This window comes from Felis catus, chromosome A2, assembly GCF_018350175.1.
Source record: "Felis catus isolate Fca126 chromosome A2, F.catus_Fca126_mat1.0, whole genome shotgun sequence".
NCBI classification, from domain to species: Eukaryota; Metazoa; Chordata; class Mammalia; order Carnivora; family Felidae; genus Felis; species Felis catus.
Genome location: NC_058369.1, coordinates 81,396,938 through 81,416,049, shown reverse-complemented (window position 1 = coordinate 81,416,049; position 19,112 = coordinate 81,396,938). Strand labels below are relative to the sequence as shown.

The window sequence follows — 19,112 nt, the reverse complement described above, 5'->3', positions numbered from 1 at the left end:
AAGGAACAACTTCCATATCTCTTCACTGTATTCGTAGATCTAGCCACTACTTAATGCGTATCTAATATGCCAGATACTTTGAAAACACTAGTTGTTTAAAGCCTCCACAATGCTGCGAGGCAAAGGAAAAATTAAAGCAGAGAGAGTAACGAAGTTATCCAAGAGTGAACAGTAAATGAATGACTAAATCAGGATTTAAAGTCAGGACTGAGCCACGGTTGGTCTTAAAAGGCCGTCGCTCAGGAAATCTCCCCATGGTGAGGGGCCAGGGACCACCCGCGTCCTCCTCCCACAGGGAATTCTTCCCAGACCACGGAACCAGGAGCAGGACACGAGCCCGCCTCCCGGGGCTCCCTTCCGGTTCTCGTGCTCAGAGTAAAAGGGTCCGTAGAGCTCAGCTTACTTCCGGTGAGGAAAGGAAGGAGCGGCACCACCGGAAGCGAGAGAGGTGCTGTGTAATCACCTAAGAGCCGAGGCCTTTGGAGCTCCTAAAATGCCTGATTACCTCGGTGCCGATCAGCGGAAAACCAAAGAGGATGAGAAGGACGACAAGCCCATCCGAGGTCAGTTGACATAGGCAGGAGCTCCGGGCCGGAGCAGGGCCAGGCTTGGCCCCGGAGGAGAGGCTGGAGTCCCGCTCACCACTCGGCCCTGTGTCCCTTTTGTGCCCCCGATGATTTCGTCGGGGCGGCAGCCGGCTTACCCTGGCTGCCTCTTCTGTGTCCCTCATGCTACTCCAAGTTCTGTATTCATCTCTCGCTGATCGACATTTTTATTCATATTCAGCTCAGGTCCTGATGAAGTTACTCACCCTGCTTGGTCTTGCAGGCCTTGAAAAGTTTCCCTGCCTGGTGGTGCTTGGTCACCTGTATCCTCTTTCTGCTCCTCCTCCCCCTCAAGTGGGATGGCTTGGTGCTGTCACTGTGTAGCCAGGATCCTGAGAAGTAATTTTCTTTTTTAAAAAAACATTCCTTTGACTACGTAATTTATTCATATGGTTCAAAACACTAAATGCATAAAAAAAGACACATTGAAAAAGTGGTCCTTGGCCCCAGGCGTGCATGCATGATCCGCCGAGGCAACTAGTGTTGCCATTTTGCGTTATCTTTCTAGACATTTTCTGTGCATATCAAGGGTTTGTTCTTTACATAAAATGTAGCGCATTGTATATATACATTTTCGGATTTTAATGTGTCTTAGGGATAAGTTCATATCGTTATATGTAAGGCGTCAGTGCTGTCTGCCTGTCTGCATCTGCATAGTATCCCACTTTTTTGGGTGAGTAGTAATACATATAATTAATCCTTAGTGATGCACATATAGGTGTCTTTCAATCTGGTGGCCATTCTAGAGCAGTGAATAACCTTGTTCGTGTACCTTACCACAGACACAAACACAAGCGGGAGGGTGAATGTTGGAAGTGGAGTTGTAATTTTGAAAATGTGAAATTACTCTGTAGAGAACACCGCCACGTGATACTTCTCCTCACAGTGCAGGTGATACGCACACGGAGCTCACAGGATTTCTTCCCCTTTTAGTTCCATCTTTATGCTCTTTTCTTCTTTTGTTCCTGACAGGCTATTTAAAAAATATTCTTGCAGTGTTTTTGTTGTTGTTGTTGTTGTTTTTCCCTTTTTCTCTCTTCCCTTCCTAAACAACTTCAACCTCTTCTAGCACTGTTTTTTCTTCTTTTCCACCTTCCCCCCACCAAAGAGATTTTCTCTTTATTTCATCCCACACTCTACTGTTTGCCTTGAAAGTGTTTTAGGATACTGCAGACCTCAGAGCTACTCAGGCACCTGGTGGAAAACTTAGTCACAGAGGTCTAATACCTCATCTGTGCATTTCTCTGGGTATGCCATCATTCTGTAAATGTATTACTAGATTTATTCCTTGCATATAATTATGATTAACGTGTATAGAGGTTTAGGTGCTTCTTCATCCATATCTTATCTGACCTTTAAAGCAACATTGTGAGGGTAAAATTATTGTTATCTCTGTTTCTCAAAGATGGCAAAACTGATGCTTAAAGTGGGGTTTCCAACATTACCTGGCAATTGCATGACGTTGCTGGGACTTTGCTAGTACCCAGGTCGTTTTGATTCTCAAACTCTGTTCTTTGGGCTTCCTGTTTTTGTGTCACATCCCTTTGAGACTCTTCAGCAGCTGTGTTATACACTTTGTAAAATTCTGCCTTCGCCCAATTAGTTAAAAGTTCCTGGAGTCCAGGAACTAGTTGTTGGGTGTGTTTATATCATTACAACTTTGCATAGTTTTTCTCACTCAGTTACTGAATGTAAATTGAACAGAATTGTTAGCTCTACTTTCCTCTTTTTGAATCTCATGTATTCTCTCTTATTTTAGCTCTGGATGAGGGGGATATTGCCTTGCTGAAAACTTACGTAAGTCGTTTTCAATGTCTATCAAGTATAGATGTTTTATGTTGAAAGAACTATTGTTGGTACTAGCCTCCCAAAATAATTAGAAGAGAATGTCTGGCAGTTTATAGTAATCCTCACTGAAAAAAGTTACATACCACAGTTTCTCTCCAGATTAGATCAGAGAGCAAATATTTAGCATGTCAAAGCGCATACATTTTTTATACTATTTGTAATTAAGTGTGGTGCTATATTGAAAGATATTTGAAATAACTTAGACAAATGTTTACTATATTTAAAATGTATGTACCTGAATTAGATCTGAAATAGAAAGTTTCAATGCTTAGGGCTTATAGTTGGGTTAATTTCAGGCATGATTTTTCATTTGTTACCTTGCATAATACTGCATTGTGTCTTTGGGCAAAAATATTAGTTTGGGAATACTTCTGAAAATGATATACTCTCTCTACTTCCACATCACAAGCATTGGGACAATAATAGCTATTGAGATTGTAACTGTTAAAAGTTTCTGTCTGCAGTTTCGTAAATTGTTGATGTCTTGATATTCTAATTACAGTGATTTTTATCTCCTAGGGTCAGAGCACTTACTCTAGGCAGATAAAGCAGGTTGAAGATGACATTCAACAACTTCTCAAGAAGATCAATGAGCTTACTGGTGTGTATTTCATTATTCTGGTCTCTTATCTTTAAATGTAATGTGTTAATTACATCTAAGGAGTTTAAATACAGATGTTATTCCTTCGTGAATTATAGACAAAAAAAATTACTATCCTTCCTGTCTGTTAAGAAATTGGATCTCCTTTAGTAATCTTTCACTACCTTTTACAACCAAATATAATGCTTAAGCAGTTAAGCAACATCATCCTTTAAGCAAGTAATGTTTCTATTGGTCAGAGACAAGTTCAGTAGACTCTAATAAACAAGTAAAAATTTCTTAGCGAATAAAAATGTGGTCTCACATGGTATTGCTTAAGTAAGTGGGCTATTGCCCAGTAGTTGGAAACTTTTCTGCTCATGAGTTGGAAACTTGAGTGGTGAAGTTTCATAGTATTTGTCAAATATGGTGTTGGGTTTTGGCTTGTGACTACTTTAGGGCAGTGGTTTTCAACTGGGGTGATTTTGCCCCAGCATCCCTTTCCCCCAGGACATTTGGCAGTGACTGGAGATACTCTTGATTCTCGTGACTTGAAGGGGAGGTGGTGCTGGTGGCATCCAGTGGCTAGAGGCCAGGGATGCTGCCAACTGTAACACACAGGACACTCCCCACTGCCACATATTCAGTCCAAAATGTCATTGGAGCTGAGGCTGTGGAAGCTTGCTTCAAGGTGATGCATTACATTTCAGTGAACCTTGTTATCCTTCTTTATGTAGGTATCAAAGAATCTGATACTGGCCTGGCCCCACCAGCACTCTGGGATTTGGCTGCAGATAAGCAAACACTGCAGAGTGAACAGCCTTTGCAGGTTGCGAGGTATGCATAGCACTCCTTGGAAATTTATTCTTATCTGTATGCTCAAGCACTTTTTAGAATCTGGGGTATAATGCAATAGTTCATAAAAGTTTTTTATTCCATATTCTGCATAAATAAAGCTTTCTCCAGAAGTATCTGGGATTAATTTTTATGCCTTCAGTAATTATTCAAGAAGTAGGTAAAGACATAATCATATAAAAGATTCAAATGATACAGAAAGATCAGATGAAGACATGAGAACCTCCCTTCCCATCTTCACTGTCCCACTGCCCCTTCTTCATCTACAACTGAAAATAGTTTGGTCCTCTTAGTCGTCCTATGTCTTCATGTATATATTTGCATGCAAAGAAACATATCCTGATTTTTTTTTTATTACCTCTATTTCTGGTTTCTCTTGGTTTCTGAAAATTATGTAATATTCTGTAGATATTGGTCTGTTTACAATTTCTGTTATTCTTCATGGTGCTACATTGAACGTTCATGTTAGATACTTCTCTATGTGTGTGCATTTATTTCTTAGTATAGCTTATTAGCAGTGGAATTATGAGGTCAAAGGCATTTACAGTTTTGAAAATCTGGAAAAAGGTGATTTGACCAGTTCATACTCCTTAACATGAGGTTTTGAGGCAAATGCCTGTTTGCCTGATCAATATAAGATATGTGATCATCAATTTTTACATTTTTGCCATGTGGGGGAAAATATCTTAATTTGCATTGTGCTGATTACTGGTGTGATAGCTGCTTCTTATACTTATTAAACATTCGTATTTCTCTGTCCATTCATATTTTGTTCTATTGGTTTGTTTCTTGTGAATTTTTAGGAGCACTTTACATATTGTACGTATTTATCTTTTCTTTAATATGCTACAAATATTTTTTTCCCATTCTGTCGCTTGACTTTTAACTTGTTCCTACCTTTTGTTGTACTAATGTTTAAAGTTTTTAGGAGGCAAATAAAATATGTAAACGTTTTCATTATACCTTTTGGGTTTGAATGTTGCTCAAGAAGCCTTAGCCCAATTCAAGATTGTATTCTTCTGTGTTTTATTCTAATCACTGGAAATTATATTTTCATTTTATCTCTTTACTATGGTAAAGGTTATTTTTCCTTTCCTCTTTTCCTTTATCCCTTACTCCCTTTTTCTGTCTTTCCCATTTATTTTGGTTTATTTTTCAGTTTTATCATGGTTTTAAGGAGTTAAATAGTTCTATAACAATAGTTGTCTTTCCCAATTCCTCTTCCTTAGAGACACCTCTTTTCAAAATTTTTAGCTGGTTATTTTGATTTCTACCTTCATGATTCTTATGGACAATGCAAAATCTTATGTATTGTAGATTACATCTTGATTATTTTTTTTAGCTTTAGATATCATCTCTTGGCCTGAGGATTTCATTTTGTTTCCTCTGTCATCATCCCAATAGGATAGGATACTTTTCCTATCCTACATCCTTAATTACATTAAAAATTTGGTTAGATCAGTATTCATTGATTTCACAACTGTGGCTAAGTAGTGCTGTTTATAAAGAGGCAAGTAATAAATAAACTGATTGCTTTTTCTTTCTTGTACCAGTTTTTATTTTTCTTGTCATAACCATCTCGTTTTCTTATTTGCCTGGTTTTCTATGTATATAAATACTCAACTAAATTGATCTTCAGAAGTGTTAAGTCCATCAGGTTTTTTCTCACATATGCGTCGGGTGTGTCCTCTGCACCAGGATACTCTCTGGTCCATTTTCCTGAAGAAGTCTTTCCCAGCACTTGCCAACCTGCTTCAGTGCACCTCTGCCCTTTCCACCTACGAAATCGCAACCATCCTGTGACCTCTTTCCCTGCAGGTTCCCTTTGCCTCTCTCCTGTTGTTTATGTACCATGAGTTTGTCTTTTTGGTTTACTTACACCCGCATTAGGTGGGCTCTGTTCTCTGGTAGCTTCCTGAAAGAGGTCAGTTGGGATGTCATATTTGGAGACTACATGTCTGAAAAGATCTTGGCTGATATAAAGTTCCTTCTTCAGAATTTTGAAGGCAGCATTCCATTGTCCTCCAGCTCCTGGTATTGTTGGTCTGAAGCTGCTCTGATTCCCAGTCCCGTACATGTGACCTGTTTTTCATCTGAAAGTCATAGGGTCTCCTTGTTCTCGTGGTTCTGAACTTTCATGACTACGTGCCTCAGTACTGATCCATTTCATCCACGGTGCTGGGCTCTCCTGGCCTTCACGGTGGTGGTTTTTCTTGAAATTATTGCTTACTGATTTCCCATGTTCTTGGTCCTCTGTTCCAGACTTCAGACTTCTATTCTTTGGAAATTGGGCCTCCTGGATATCTCCACTAATATGCTAATCTTTCTCTCCTGCATTTTTTTTGTTTTTGTTTGTTTGTTTTTGGTCTTTTTGCTCTACTTTTGTGAGATTTTCTTAACTTTATCTTTGAGTATTTTTTTTTTTTTTTTTTTGAGGAAGAGGGAGAGAGAGACCACCTGCATGTGTAAGGGAAAAGGGAGAGAGAATCTCAAGCAGGCTCCATGTACAGTGCAGAGCCTGATACCGGCTCAATCTTACAACTCTGAGATCATGACCTGAGCTGAAATCAAGAGTCAGACTCAACCAACTGAGCCACCCAGGAGCCCTAGACTACTTGCTATTATTATGTACATGGTATTACAGATTTGCCTTCACCATGTCACACAGAAAAAGAAATTAAAATACATTTAAGTTAAAAATAGCAATGATGATAAAAATGGATTTGAAGTATAAACTCAGGAAAGAATGAAAACACATTACTTAACTTGATGTAAAATGATTGTCTTTCCAATGGGAAAATAAAATGGAGAGTAACTTAAAATATAGAAGAGTATTATAAATAAACAAACATAGTTAAGAAAATCAAATTAGTGAACTTTTTGGGGCACCTGGGTGGTTCAGTCGGTTAAGCGTCCGACTTCGGCTCAGGTCATGATCAGGTGATTTGTGAGTTCGTGCCCTGCAGTCGGCTCTGCACTGGTGGTGCGGAGCCTGCTTGAGATTCTCTCTTTCTTTCTATTCCTTCCCCACTTGCTCTCTCTCTCTCTCTCACAAAATAAATACACTTTAAAAAAAATTAGAGAACTTTAAAAAAAAACTTTTAATTAAACTTTATTTTTGAGAGAGAAAGTTAGAGTGTGAGCAGGGGAGGGGCAGAGAGAGAAAGGAAGACACAGAATCTGAAACAGGCTCCAGGCTCCGAGCTGTCAGCACAGAGCCCGATGCAGGGCCCGAACTCACAAACTGAGATCATGACCTGAGCCGAAGTTGGATGCTTAATCGACCTGTCCACCTAGGCGCCCATAGAGAACTTCTTAATGTTGAAATATTTGGGTTTACTTTTCTAGGGCAGTGTATCTTTTGAAAATTTTCCAGTTTAGCTAAAGTGGAGTGGACCCTTGGGGTTGTGCATTCTCCATAGAAAAAGATCTTTAATAGTGGCCTAATTTCTGCAGTTCTCATTTACACCTGCTCATCAGTTTACTGCTTGCCCAGGACAGAATCTAGTTACTTGAACTCATTATTAGTGGTTTAGGTTCTTTAATCAAGCCTTTTGCTCTGTTAGGTGTACAAAGATCATCAATGCTGATTCAGAGGACCCAAAGTACATTATCAACGTGAAGCAGTTTGCCAAGTTTGTGGTGGACCTTAGTGATCAGGTGGCACCTACTGACATTGAAGAAGGGATGAGAGTTGGGTAAGATTCTACTTATAACTCTGCTTTCGTTAAAGATACCATGTCACATTCACATCCTTGGCTTTCTTTTGAATGAATGGGCTGGGTGCCACGGAATACAGGGATACTGTGCAGTAGAGTACTACAGTTGGACATCCTTTCTTCTGCATCAGCTTCCTGACCTCCCACCCACCTCCTTTCTCCCACCCCCACTGGGGCTTTTTGTGAATGGCTTTAAATGTCATACTCAAAGAAGTGCAGGATTTTAGAGTTGAGTTTACCAGTCTGTTGAAGGTAACATGGTGTAAGGAGAGGAAGAACTTGCTCTAGGATAGTTAGGATTAAGGAAGTTATATACGATACGTGTAATTAACTTAGTAAATTTTTTGAATGTATTGAGGATATTTTTTTTCTCTCTTTAGTGTGGACAGAAATAAGTATCAGATTCACATTCCGCTGCCTCCCAAGATTGACCCAACAGTTACCATGATGCAGGTAAGAAAATGCGGGAGGGAAAAGGAATGGCATGACTTTGAATACAGTTGCATCCATCTCAAAGGCTGACTAGAAATATTGACTAGAAACCTGTCAATATGTGGGCATATACTGAAGAGCTGCGAAAATGTTTTAAGCAGTTTTTCAGATGAGAAAGTCTTTATCAGTCTTTCTTTTTCTGGTTTGTCTCTTTTACTGGTTATCATAGCAAGTAATAACAGCAAGTGGTTCTAGGACACTGGACAATGTATTCCATTTTTATTAAAATTCTTACTTGTTAGGAGTCTGATTTTCCTTTTAGGGTATTGGGTCTGCTCTACTGGATAGAACATTTGAACTAGTATTCAAAAGCCTGTGGCTTTTTACGTTCTACATTTTCATCCTTAGGTGGAGGAAAAACCTGATGTCACATACAGTGACGTGGGTGGCTGTAAAGAACAGATTGAGAAACTTCGAGAAGTAGTTGAAACCCCATTACTTCATGTAAGTGGCTGAGTCTGTGCATTTAAATTGCCTGTCATAAGATAGCTTTAAAATTTTTATATTTTCCTTAGTCAGGGGGTAGAAGATAGAGGTGTGGTGAATTAGTATGTCCCAGGAGAGAAAGCAAATCAAGTGGTCAGGCCTACTCTAAGCAGAAAGATCTGCTATTTTGAGTGACAGGAGTTTGAGGTGTAACCTTTAGCAAGGTGTTAAATATAAGTTATTGTAGAAGGAACCATGTGTTTTAATGATACCAAGAGGAAATTGAATCAAATTAAGCTGAGGAGGATAATGGAAAACTAGAATATTAAATACCATAATTCTTTTGTTTTTTAAAACAGTACTTTTTTTTAAATTAGAGGGAAAAATGTATTGTTAAGGAGAAATACCTTTAAAAGCTGTTCAGCATTATGTACTGATATGAGTCTAGTTTAGATTTTATGTCTTAGAATAAGTAAAATTCTTATTAAGTATATTGATTATGGAGTCAATAATTTTGATTTAAATATGATATAGAAGTAGTTTTGTTTTTATCACACCTAAGTAATAAATGTAAAAATCCTGTCTCCCTCACAGCCGGAGAGGTTTGTTAACCTTGGCATTGAGCCTCCCAAGGGTGTGCTGCTCTTTGGCCCACCGGGTACAGGCAAGACACTCTGTGCTCGGGCAGTTGCTAACAGGACAGATGCTTGCTTCATTCGAGTTATTGGATCTGAACTTGTACAGAAGTACGTTGGTGAGGTAAAGTAAATTGATCAAAACATATGTAGCCCCATGAAAGATTTATAATGTGGAATAGCAGTTCTGATGAAGTTTTGGGGTGATGGGGTTCGTGGGGTCCAGAGCTGACGACCAAGAAAGAATTCTTGAAGACATCTTTGGTGCAGAAAGGTGGGGACAAGACCCGTGGGCAGGAAGAGCTGCACTGGGGTTGTGATGGGTAACTCATTATATACTCTCAGGTTGGGGCGGTCAGGGATAGAGTAAGTCTCTGGCATTTTGGAAATAAGGTTTCCAAGACCATGAGAGGTTAGCTGTTGTTAGGGAAATACCATTTATTACTGTTTAATAAAACCTCAGTCATGAGACCCTTCAAATGTATATCGGGGCCCATAAGCTTGAAGTATGATTGCCATTATATATCTTGGGGCAGTTGAGATAAAGGAAGTAGACTTACAGGATCCTTGAGGTTGGGATATTGTTAAGCCAAGATTCACTTTTGCTCCTAGCAAAGTACAACTAGGCAGCTGAGCTCCTAGAGGGAGGTCACTCTGCTGGTTTCAAGGACTTGTCTATGGGCTGTAGGCAGTAAGGGAATTTAATTTTTCATTTGCTTTCATTTCCCACATTACCATGGCAAGCACTTAAACCCTTTTCCTTTGTTCTTGGGTAGCGAGGAGTGTCCAAGGGTTACTACACATAGTCCACCGGGAGGTGGGGGTTGCTGTTAGCCTATACTTTGCCCTCAGCTTGCCCCGCACTCCCTCATCAATTCCACATTGAAGGACTGAGACTTGAAGTTTTTTTTGATTGATGGTTTGTAATTAGTAGTTCAGAAGCCACCAGCCTTTCCTTGTGGTCACTGGAACTAAACAACTGCTTAAAATTTTTAATCAGTATACTGGGACCTTTTCTACAGATTTGGTGTGTAAGACCCCAGAAACGTGGTGAATTGTGCATTTAAAAGTGTACTTTTATTTCAGAGGCAACGTTTCATATTCTACTGAGAAAGAACATAGTTGTCTGTATATGTGTGACACACACATACGTATACATGTGTATATATGTTATCATTAGAGAGGAAGTCTAGGGCTGTATATATTGCATCTGAAGCATTAACAACTCATATACTTAGAATAAGAATTAGTAAAGGAGCTGTATTAGTTAAGGTATAATTTTATTCCTTGATCAAAACTTACAAATTAAAATTGGTGATCAGAAATGCCAAGTGATAAATCAGATGCCATTTTTTATTTCCTCAATTTTAACTGATTGAAATGGTGCATTTAACTGTTAATTTGATCTCTTCAAGTCTGGAAGTCACTGGCTATTTAATAGGTAAAGAATCATGAAATTAATACTGTTTTGAAGCTAATGAGATTAATATGATGGAATAGGTAACAAATTTCATTTTTTTTTTTTTGAAAAAGCTTTTGGTAATAATAGTTGAGGACACTGTTAGGAATATTGAAAGGTTTGAAGCATAATTTCTTACTGTACTTAAAAGTCTTTTTAAACCAACTCTGAATTAAATTATTTTTCTCATTAGGGGGCTCGAATGGTTCGGGAGCTCTTTGAAATGGCCAGAACAAAAAAAGCCTGCCTTATCTTCTTTGATGAAATTGATGCTATTGGAGGTATGGGCAGTATTTTAGAGTACTACTTTAGGATTGGGTTTCGTGAGTGTTTTAAAGTAATATGTGTAGAGTTCTCTTGATACGTTAATCTTGTACAAAATTTTAATTCCAGCTCTTGTATGAGCTCTGGCATGTCGGAGCTACAGATCTAATAACCAGTAGAGATACATTATTAGGGAAAAAGAAACAGAGCATTGCTATTTCTCCAAGTCTTTATCTTTGTACTTTTCCTAATTTCATTCACATGACCCTTGTTTTCACACTTTAACAACTCTTAACTTAGGATACAGCTTCACTTAATGTGATCAGAAAGCTTTGGGGCATAATTTAATTGGTGGTGGTTTTTCATGAAGTATACCTAAAAGAATGTTCTTGTTGGCTTCGTCGATTTGATGAAATAAAATATTAGCTGTGGGATCTGGACAGGTTATTCTAACTCTGAGACTCTGTTCACTTGCCTTATAAAGGGAATGATAATTCATACCTTGTTAATTTTATGGGTGTTTGGTTTGAAGTAAGTCATAAATGAGATAGACCTTGAGAGCTACTCTTCTGGAGGCCTGAACTGTTACAATAGTCTTTGAGAGTAATCATTCTTTTTTTTTTTTTTTAATTGTTTTTAACGTTTATTTATTTTTGAGACAGAGACAGAGCATGAACGGGGGGAGGGGCAGAGAGAGAGGGAGACACAGAATCGGAAGCAGGCTCCAGGCTCTGAGCCATCAGCCTGGAGCCCGACGCGGGGCTTGAACTCACGGACCGCGAGATCGTGACCTGAGTTGAAGTTGGACGCTTATCCCACTGAGCCACCCAGGCGCCCCAAAAGAGTAATCATTCTTAATAGCTGGAGGAATTGGCATGTGTTCAGTTAATGAACTTAGTGACAAAAATGACTTGAAAATATAGTTGCACCCTGTAATGCTGTTTGGGGACTGCAGTTAGGTTACCCCGAGTCTTGTTTTTAGACAGATGAGTGTTGTTGAGTTTGGATGCTTCTGTGGTTAATGTCTTCAAGGGCCAGCCATAATGTGACCACCTTGTATCGATTTAGTGTTGTGACTCTGAAGTTTCCTTTATAGTATATTTGGAATAAGCCTTATGATGATGTCAGGATGCTCTGAAGAGGTAGTGTCCAAAGTAGACTGTGTATCAAATAGTATTAGTGTGCAGGAAGAAAATCTAGAATTTTTCTTCATACTTTTAATCTCATTTAAAAGTTTTCCAATTTTTTTGTTTTATATAGTGTACATAATACCTTAATACAACAATATGTATTTATACAACTTAAAAAGGAAAATATATATTTGGAGGCCTTATTTTTTTTTATTTTTTTGCTATGTTGGTTGAAATGAGAGATTGACAATCTAGAGTACTCTAACACATCTAAATCAGCGTGATGTAAGCTGTACAATTCTACTGTATTATGGATGTAGCTGTATTTTTAAGGACTGTTTGGAGAAACTTAGAGTATGACTGTTTCTTACATACAGTCAGACACCATTGGAGTGCTAAAGTTTGCATGGATTCTGTTGCCTTATCCAGATGTATATGGTGTTAGAAATGGAGGTGTTCTTGAGTGATTTAAAAAACAAAATTCTTCAAAGAGGACTTAAAAAATACTTGAAAGGAGCCCCTTTTAAATATCTATGAGGAGTCCTTTTCAAAGATTCACCTTCTAATTTAGTTTTCCTGTAAAGTAGGCTGTTCTTATAGAATATGCTTAAAAGTGAGACGTTCACTTGAGCTGGAGTACCTGACTTGAGATCTGTAATACTTTTGGGTTACGCATAGTGCTGTCCTGAGTGGACACGAAGAGCTTATTTTTCGTCTTCCCAGGGGCTCGTTTTGATGATGGTGCTGGAGGAGACAACGAAGTGCAGAGAACGATGCTGGAACTGATCAATCAACTGGACGGTTTTGATCCTCGAGGTAACATTAAAGTGCTGATGGCCACTAACAGACCTGACACTTTGGATCCAGCACTGATGAGGCCAGGGAGATTGGACAGAAAGATTGAATTTAGCTTACCTGATCTAGAGGTAAGAAAATCATTTCGTTTTAGAGAAGGGATTCTTGAAATTCTGTGATGTCTTTCCCTTTTAATATTTATTAATTCCCCTATTTTTAGGGTCGGACTCATATTTTTAAGATCCATGCTCGCTCAATGAGCGTGGAAAGAGATATCAGATTTGAACTGTTAGCACGACTGTGTCCAAATAGCACTGGTAGGTGAAAAGGTCTTGCTTACTGTACTTGCCGGTCTGTGTGTTCAGGCTGCTTTAATAAGCCTGTTGTTTTCTTTTTGTTCGAAAGGTGCTGAGATTAGAAGTGTATGCACAGAAGCTGGTATGTTTGCTATCAGAGCACGGCGAAAAATTGCTACTGAGAAAGATTTCCTGGAGGCTGTAAATAAGGTCATTAAGTCTTATGCCAAATTCAGTGCTACTCCCCGCTATATGACATACAACTGACCCCTGAAGACTTTCATGAAAACACTTTTCATTGGAATCCTAACCTTATTAAATAGACTTGTTAATAACCATTAAACACGTAAAAATAAAGCATTTCAAAATTGTATGCTTTCTTCAGATGTCTTTTTTCTGTAGTACAGTGAAAGGTGATATCTGATGTCATTTGGCAGAAATGCTTATTACAGTGTCTGTTGACTGTTTTTGAAGTGCTACCATTTAAGGGTCCCATCTCCTCAAGTGCTTGCTTAGACCACGTATGTTCTTGGCATATGCTGGCCTGTGGGCCGTATGGGTGCCGATTGTATCCTCCACGCGGTGAGGCGGGTCTCATGCATGTTGATGTAATGCCTGCAAAGCTTTCCTACCTGATTGACTTGGAGCTGGGATTGAACGTCCAGGTGTGTTGGCTCTGTCGCCTGTGTTCCTCACCTTCCTGCTCTTCTGCCCCTCATCACAATAGCCCATCTAGGCACAGGACCACATGTGTTTACATGTTGTTGTTTTTTTCCTACCACATCGAATAAATAATAACACTTTGGCCAAACTTTTTTTAAAGTGGAAGAAGCATCTGATGTCTTAGGTTTTGCTTTGCCATTTGAGTTGATTTCAATTTCAAGTTAATCAAGAATTAGTGATTTTAATGGCCAGTAAAGCAGTAAAGCAGAAAGAAAAATATATACACCATTGGTTTCATAAAGAGAAATACTTCATCTTGTAAATTAATGTTTTAAAATGTCAGTAAAATTCCTATTAGACTTCTGGTGAAGTGAGGTATTTCTAAAAATAAAATCGAAATAGGATCCTCAGCACATCCCTTTAAAATTCTTTCTTGTTCAGCCGCCACCAAATCCCTTCTTGTCTTGCACCACAGTTATCCTCCCCGCCCAAATACTGAGACCCAGGCACCATAAAGACTGTTTTTATTGCAGTTCAATGTTCATGAGTAATGCAAAATAGCAAGAGCTGGATACATTTTAATTCAAAGAAAAAGTCGACAACATAATGCTTTGAGTATTGAGTTGAAGTATTTAAAATATGAACATTTTCAAAGAGAAAAATGAAAGCTCTTCGTTCATAAAATCCAACCAGCATTCTTTTCTGTCTTCCATTTTTCTTTTTTGCGAAGTTGATCAGAAAAATTTTTCCAAGCCTGCCCTGGTCTCTCGTGAGGTATGAAATAGGATGAACCCTTTCTAGGTGTTATGCATATAATAAAATACTCAGGTAAATAACTGAAGATGTACGTTTTTGTAATATTTTGAGGAACAAGCATTTAGATCACGCTGTTTGAAGTCTTACCATGTTTTCACGTAGCCCCATACTTCCATGCACCAATTTGAGATAACTCACACTGGAGGATGTCTTGAGCTCCCTCAGGCCTAACATATTCTAGACTCTGGAGAATCTTGACATCTCAGTTACATGCTGAAAATCTAACTGACCACACATCAAACCGACAATTATTTGAAAAATTTGGGTGTTTCTGCCCAACCGTATCTAGATTAACATCTTTGTATCCCATTTTAAAAGATAAAATACACACTCGCTGGTAACCCCCCCCCCACCTAAAATACGTGTGTGTATGTATACATGTGTATATGCGTGTGTATGGGCACACGTGTATGTCATACATAAATCAGTGCTGATAAAACACAAAGAGTTGATTACTCTAGAAAAATGCTGTAGTGCTCTTTAGAAAATACTTTTAAAAAACACTGTAAAAATGTGATGGATTTGTAAAAATGTAATTTCCACAAAGCTCAGGTTCATCTGTTACATAAAGTGAAATGAGGAGCCTGGTGTGCCTTTTTTTTCAAAGGCAGATAAATTTTTGAGATGCTCAGGCTTCATTAAATCCAAGTCCATAAGCAGGCAGGTTACCTGCTACAATGCTAAGCTCTTGAACATTCTGTTGTTGGGATTTGAGCGGTTTCAAAACCCTCCCATGCATTTTGGCTGGCTATTTGGAGAATTAAGGTAGGTACTTCTGTCACTTCTCAACCCAACTTTTACCTACACTCAAACCATATTATCACAAATCTAAATATATGGACTCCTAAAAGCATTCCTGAAAGGTACACTAAAAAGGACCAACAGCATTTTTTACACTCAAAGCGCACAGGCTCACACCAAGGAAGTTTTGTGTGATCTGATAATTTTAAGTTGATTACTATCTTTAAAGGGGCAGACATAACAGATCAAGCCTTCCCTACCACATTACATACTCCCTTCCCTCTCCCTCAGCCTCCGCAAGGGCATACACCACCCCATCCCCACATCCCCCAAAACAGAAAAACACCTACCCATTCCAGGGCAGATTCTTTGGGTTTGTTACCCACTCCACGCACACACCAGGGAAGACTCATTTTCTCAAAATGTACCTTTGGAGGCAGGTACCTCCTTTCTCTGTTAAATAGGTAAGAATACAGGATCAAACCACACGGAGTTACCTGAAAACTATAGGGGTGTTAGGGGTTACCTGAAAGCTATAAAGTGAACTCCCAGGGCTTGCAGAGGATTCATATCCTTGTTTCTCTGAGTCCCACTGCAGATGGGACTGGCAAATGGGATCCCACTATAAGCTGCCATTATACAGAGTCCATATCTATGACATGAATTAATTTTCTGGGCCCTGGTTCACAATTCTTTACATATTCCATCCATCCACGAGGCAGAAATCAACCACTATCCTATCATGTAGGATTTTAGAAAGACAACTTCTCTATATGGGACCTTCCTGAAGACAGGGCTCTCCCATATTGCCATAAAATAAGACCAACCAAGTCCCTAGATCTATCATTGTGGATTATGCTCATTTTGACAGGGCAGTGAGACTGAATTTGAACCAGGGTTTGAGACACATAGGAAGCACATGCTACTGGCTATTGAGCTCCAGAAAGAAGAACAAAGAGGCAAACTTAAAGTAAAAAAGGTCAGGAAATTTTCTACTATATTAAATGATTTTAAGTAAAACATTCCAACATATTTACATATAGATAAAACATTTTGAAATGCATTCTTACATCCTCAGAGGCTCACTGAAACAAACAAACAAAAAACTTTCCTTAAGACTTCAGTGCTTTTTATGTACATGGTAAAAATCTATTCAAAATTGGTTGAAAATTAAGGAACAGAAAAGTTAAATACAAATCTGTAAATACAGATAAATACTATTTTTTGTACCCTACTTTCAATCTATCAACAGCTAGGATGTGAATTTATGTAAAGCATTTGATGAAGACAGGTGCTAAAGTCAATGCAATGACTGCATTGAATTAGTAAATTAGTAAAGTCACTGCAAAATCTGAGAGTTAAAGCAAACAAACCATAGGGTTTGGTTGGAGTTAGACCCATGCTAACACGACTCTTTCCTGGGATCTGCCCACTTTTCTCCTGGCAGTGTTTTCTTTATGAAAACTAAAAAGAAGTCAGTAAGAAAACATACTTGAAAAACAGACTGTTAGCAGGAAATCTCGGCAGAGGAGGCTTTAGGCAGGTTGGCTAATACTTGTGCTTTGATTTGGAGTGAGGTAGTACTTAGAACTACAAGAGCAAGACCTTTTTGATGATGAATTGGCTTAAAGTTCTCCCCCCACTTGAACAACTATGAAGAGTGCCTGAAATAGGCATTTTACTCATTCATAGGCTTACCCCCCCTGGGTCTGATAAGAATTAACTGATAACTATTATGGACTTCCAAGGAAGATACTAAGTTATACCAAGAAATTAGCTTTCTTAAATACATGGTCTTTAAGGTTACTTTACTATTAGCAGCAACAGAAGTTCTAGGGGCGCCTACTGGTCACAGTAGTGACAAATGAGCCCCAAAAAGAATTATAATGGACTGAGGAACATTAAAACTGTAAAAATACATGAGCCTATGATTACACCGAAAAAAAGAGAAATGTAAAAGAGTCTACTATGTCATTGCCTGTTAAACCAACTCCTTACTTTGAAGTTGATAATTAAATGGAAAAAATAAAGCATTTAACCTGCCTTTCCAGTAAGAAAGGATTGTATTTAAGGATGACCAAATAGCTCAGGTTGAGGAGGGATAGCTGTAGTTTACAAAGAAACACCAACTAATAAATGCTGAAGAAATGAGAGAAATGGAAAAAAAAAATCTCAAGCCTTAATAAAATTATTGATTTAGGCAAGGATTATCACTGTTAAAACCCCTGGCTGAATGGCTAATGGGAACTGGGCATTCATTCAATGCCAAAGGAAAACCAGATAGAAAACTCACAAGTCACAATGGAGAAAACGTAGGTGGGGGATGAGGCTATCAGCATCATTTAGTGGTAGGCAACTAGATATTATGTGTTTTCTGATGTGATGAGATTTAAAGCATGTGTCTCATCTAGGATATATTCCAGCAAAAAAAAAAAAATGTTTTATTCAAATCCATGAAGATTTTAGATAAAACTCTTAGATTACAGGTAATTCAGGAAATAAAGGGACAAGCGATATAACACCTTGAAAGAACAAAATGGGGATTCTACAGGACAACTGCCCCAGTCTCTCTTCAACAACTCAATGTCATAAAAGGGACTGTACTGGATTAAGATAGACTTAAGGGACTTGAAGGGACATGACCACTTGTAGTGGTAGGTCACAGAATGGATACTAGTCTGGACAGACCAAGTATAAATTTGAGGACAACTGGGGAAACCTGAATATGATCTGAGGTAAAAGTATTCCAGATGAGGAAACAAGGATTGTTGACTGAAAAATGACTTACAGAGCACTATGTAGAATATGATCTTACTCTGGTTAAAAAATGTAAGTATATATGCACAGAAAAAGATCTGGAAGGATATGCCTTAAGGTGTTAGTGATAATCTTTGAATGGTAGCAATATAATGTTTTTATTTTCTTTTGTTTATTTTTTCTATTCTTTTTTATTGCACTCATAATGCTTCTTCAGTAATAAAAGGTTATTTTTAAAGAACTTCTAGAAAACTGAGGGTGTGCCCCTTCTGTTAGTTAGCTCTGATTACAGAAAGTCTGTACACCAGCAAGTACCAAAGTAAGGATGCTACCCATCTGGTGAAAGCATATATGATTGGTATGTAAAGCACTTAAAGGAAATAACTTCTGGAACGCTCGGCTTATAAAGGTAACACTAAAGGGTAACAGGAATGTCACTGCACAGTAAATGCAGGCAAGAGGGACAATTTATCTTTGAAATAATTCAATTAAAAAAAACCCCACAAGTAAGATATATCTTGCTATGTGCGTCATTCACCCTCCAAATCAAGCCTTGACTACTAGCATTTACCCTTAGCGGGGGGACGTCTAGTGTCTAGTACTTAAAATGGGTAAGTGAGTAATTTCCCAGAGGCTCGTACCCCATCCCAGCTGGGTTCCTCCTCTAAGCTTCTGGAGTGGCGTTGGGTTCTGAGTCCTCCTGCGGAGGGGCAGCGGTGGCTTCTTGCTCGGCAAGCGCCTCCCGAAGCTGGCTGCCTAAAACTGCATCATGAATGCTGTAGAACAGCAGCTCCTTCAAGGCAGGATTTTCAAAGAATCGATTTTGAGTGAGGTCATTCACAACTTGTGCTATAAAAGAAGAAAGGAAAATTAGCCCACACTTTGGGTATCGGTGTCTAACGTTAAAAAAATTAACACTCTTAGGTAGTTTAAATACTACAGTGATAGAGTAAAAAGTGTCACTCCAATCCCTGTCCCCGTGATATCACACCCCAGTTGCAGGAAACTACTTTCTCGCATTTTCTTTCAGT

At 38.6% G+C, this 19,112-nt stretch overlaps 2 protein-coding genes across 5 annotated transcripts in view; one reads left to right on the top strand and one right to left on the bottom strand.

Moving 5' to 3' along the window:
• Window positions 1–400: 400 nt before the first annotated feature.
• Window positions 401–13,477, top strand: PSMC2 (proteasome 26S subunit, ATPase 2). Its single transcript, XM_003982686.4, has 12 exons — window positions 401–563; window positions 2,365–2,402; window positions 2,973–3,054; window positions 3,771–3,870; window positions 7,455–7,586; window positions 7,988–8,060; window positions 8,448–8,543; window positions 9,120–9,284; window positions 10,813–10,900; window positions 12,737–12,939; window positions 13,029–13,125; window positions 13,214–13,477. The coding sequence occupies exons 1-12, from the start codon at window positions 494–496 to the stop codon at window positions 13,369–13,371; spliced, it is 1,302 nt and encodes a 433-aa protein (XP_003982735.1). The 5' UTR covers window positions 401–493; the 3' UTR covers window positions 13,372–13,477.
• Window positions 13,478–14,274: 797 nt separating this feature from the next.
• SLC26A5 (solute carrier family 26 member 5) overlaps window positions 14,275–19,112 on the bottom strand; it is a 53,550-nt gene continuing 48,712 nt past the window's right edge. For 2 of the 4 annotated variants that reach the window (XM_045041136.1, XM_045041138.1), the window contains exon 21: window positions 14,275–18,930. In XM_045041136.1, coding sequence (XP_044897071.1) covers window positions 18,746–18,930 — 185 coding nt within the window. In that variant the 3' untranslated portion in view covers window positions 14,275–18,745. The remainder of the gene's footprint in view (window positions 18,931–19,112) is intronic. The other 2 variants (NM_001137656.1, XM_045041142.1) reach the window with 2 other exon arrangements.

Coding starts and splice junctions, on each gene's coding strand:
- PSMC2 (XM_003982686.4), top strand. CDS start 494: ATGCCTGATTACCTCGGTGCCGATCAGCGGAAAACCAAAGAGGATGAG. Junction 2,403..2,972: donor TTGCCTTGCTGAAAACTTAC/GTAAGTCGTTTT, acceptor TTTATCTCCTAG/GGTCAGAGCACTTACTCTAG. Junction 10,901..12,736: donor TGAAATTGATGCTATTGGAG/GTATGGGCAGTA, acceptor TCGTCTTCCCAG/GGGCTCGTTTTGATGATGGT.